Genomic DNA, 2,876 nt, shown 5'->3' with positions numbered 1-2,876 from the left:
GCGAGGAACGTGGGGCTGTAAACTGAGATGAAACGGCCTCTGCTCTGTAATCAGTCCTATGCTTTTAAGACCAAATAACACGTTTTATTTTTGATATCTTTTGGTTTCTTGCTCAACACCACTGCTACAGTAACAAAATGCTGCACATGAGTTTACCCCGTCGCTCTGTGTCTCCCCCCCCCCCCCCCTTCGCTCTGTGCCCCACCCACTCTGTTGGATCTCTACAGTCCTTAGTTTCTCTTAGAAATAAAACCATGTAAAATAACAATACATTTAAATATAATGTATCATTTCACAGGATGTGTGACTGAAAGAGTTGAGTTGAGTCCTTTCATTGAACCCATAAAACCAAAGGAACAATGTAATAAGCAGCGCTGGGCTGTAGTTGCCCCGTGTGAAGCCAGCCTCAGAGCGGGGACGGAAACACAATGAGCCCAAAATGGAAACGGAGACACTTTGCCACATAACAGGGAGAAACCCACCGGGCTCACGGTGTTTCGCCGGGCTGCAGAGAGTCCCGCTGGGCATCTGGTGAGTAAGAGGAAGAGTCTGAAGAGTCTGAGCCGGGCCCAGCCTCTCTTGGGAGCTCTGTTTCTGAAGAGGAACCACATCAGAGAGCTAACTGCTGCCTCGAAGAGCTGCTGGACTGAGAGTGGCTGCGGCCTGTACACAACTTTACATTGGACTGTAAAGGTGTCCCCCCCCCCATCTGTGACATTTCATCATGTCTCTTACTGACCCTAGTTGTAGTCTGCTGTTAGCTTAGATGCTACTCTTATAAATCCGTCCCAGAGAACCGCTTCTACACAGATTTGATTAATTGATTCATTCAAAATAAGAAGATTCAGTGTTGTGCAGGCTACCTTTCATCCAATAAATTGATTCACCCATAAAATGTGAATGGTCTGGACCAACCATGCTAGTTGCCATGGTTCCAGTTGATCTTCTGAAGCCATGATGTGTGAACATCTTCAATAAGAGATAAGTGCAATCAGAGCCATGGTAATTAATACGATCTTTGAGGCACTTCTTAAATAAAAAGTTGTCTCCCAGTACGTGCCCCCCCCTTCCCGTTTTTGTGAAAATCCTAAAAGATAACAAAAGAAATGTTTGTGGTTACGATGGAAATGTGCCACTTGCATCAATAAAAAGGCATCGTCAATCCTGGAGTCACTACCTACATTATATTACACAATAATAACTTATTATTTTCCTTTGTCATTGTACATTCTTGTTGTGTGAGGCGTCGCCCCCCCCCCCTACAAGATAGAAAAAAAACAAAAGAAAGTGCACGTCAAATTTCAAGTTCTTCCTCAGAACTGTCATATTGATCCAGGGATGTGAGGCGGGCGGAGATGTGTTCATGATGGCAGGCACAGAATGAAACGGCTCTCTCTCAACACCACGGGGGACATTCAGAGAGGACAGAAACCAAGCCGGAGGACAAAAGAAGAGATAAGAAAAGGGACAGACAACAAAACGTCAGGGAATGTTCTTGAAGTCCAGTGTCTTTGTTTTCCTCGTAAAGAAAAGAAGAGTTTCCAACAAACAATCGGAACGGTCCAGGAAGGGAACTGTCTCCAGTCGCTGAGCCTCGTTGACAAGGTCCAGAGGGAGAGTCCTACCTGGTGTCTTTCCTCCTCCTCCTCCTCCTCCTCCTCCTCATCCTTGCCTCTCAGAGTTGGCTTGTGACTGGGTTTGGCTGAGACGGCAGCTTGGACAGCCCGGAGGTGGGCGGGGGGGAGCTGCTCTCCTTCATACAGACTCTTCTGAGGACAGCAGCAGGGGGTTGATGTATTCGAAGCCCTCAAACTCTGACTGGTCTATTCTCTTGATGACGTCCCTGCAGAGAGTCAGAGAGAGTCAGAGAGTCAGAGAGAGTCAGAGAGAGTCAGAGAGAGTCAGAGAGAGAGTCAGAGAGTCAGAGAGTCAGAGAGTCAGAGAGAGTCAGAGAGAGTCAGAGAGAGTCAGAGAGTCAGAGAGAGTCAGAGAGTCAGAGAGAGTCAGAGAGAGTCAGAGAGAGTCAGAGAGTCAGAGAGAGTCAGAGAGAGTCAGAGAGTCAGAGAGAGTCAGAGAGTCAGAGAGAGTCAGAGAGTCAGAGAGTCAGAGAGTCAGAGAGTCAGAGAGTCAGAGAGAGTCAGAGAGTCAGAGAGAGTCAGAGAGAGTCAGAGAGTCAGAGAGTCAGAGAGTCAGAGAGAGTCAGAGAGAGTCAGTGAGTCAGAGAGAGTCAGAGAGAGTCAGAGAGAGTCAGAGAGAGTCAGAGAGTCAGAGAGTCAGAGAGTCAGAGAGTCAGAGAGTCAGAGAGAGTCAGAGAGATTCAGAGAGAGTTCAGAGAGAGTCAGAGAGAGTCAGAGAGTCAGAGAGTCAGAGAGTCAGAGAGTCAGAGAGTCAGAGAGTCAGAGAGAGTCAGAGAGAGTCAGAGAGAGTCAGAGAGTCAGAGAGTCAGAGAGAGTCAGAGAGTCAGAGAGAGTCAGAGAGAGTCAGAGAGAGTCAGAGAGAGTCAGAGAGTCAGAGAGTCAGAGAGAGTCAGAGAGAGTCAGAGAGAGTCAGAGAGTCAGAGAGAGTCAGAGAGAGTCAGAGAGTCAGAGAGAGTCAGAGAGATCAAGAGAGTCAGAGAGAGTCAGAGAGAGTCAGAGAGTCAGAGAGAGTCAGAGAGAGTCAGAGAGTCAGAGAGAGTCAGAGAGAGTCAGAGAGAGTCAGAGAGAGTCAGAGAGAGTCAGAGAGAGTCAGAGAGTCAGAGAGAGTCAGAGAGAGTCAGAGAGAGTCAGAGAGAGTCAGAGAGAGTCAGAGAGTCAGAGAGAGTCAGAGAGAGTCAGAGAGTCAGAGAGAGTCAGAGAGAGTCAGAGAGAGTCAGAGAGAGTCAGAGAGTCAGAGGA

At 47.9% G+C, this 2,876-nt stretch overlaps 1 protein-coding gene across 1 annotated transcript in view; it reads right to left on the bottom strand.

Moving 5' to 3' along the window:
- Window positions 1–202: 202 nt before the first annotated feature.
- Window positions 203–2,876, bottom strand: part of prkcz (protein kinase C, zeta) — a gene marked incomplete in the record, with an annotated part of 136,148 nt that continues 133,474 nt past the window's right edge. The window contains 1 exon segment of the mRNA XM_034145661.1: window positions 203–1,843. Within this exon segment, the coding sequence (XP_034001552.1) occupies window positions 1,756–1,843 (88 nt within the window).

Source organism: Trematomus bernacchii, unplaced genomic scaffold (genome assembly GCF_902827165.1).
Source record: "Trematomus bernacchii unplaced genomic scaffold, fTreBer1.1, whole genome shotgun sequence".
NCBI lineage: Eukaryota > Metazoa > Chordata > Actinopteri > Perciformes > Nototheniidae > Trematomus > Trematomus bernacchii.
This window is presented reverse-complemented; position numbering and strand designations above follow the sequence as displayed.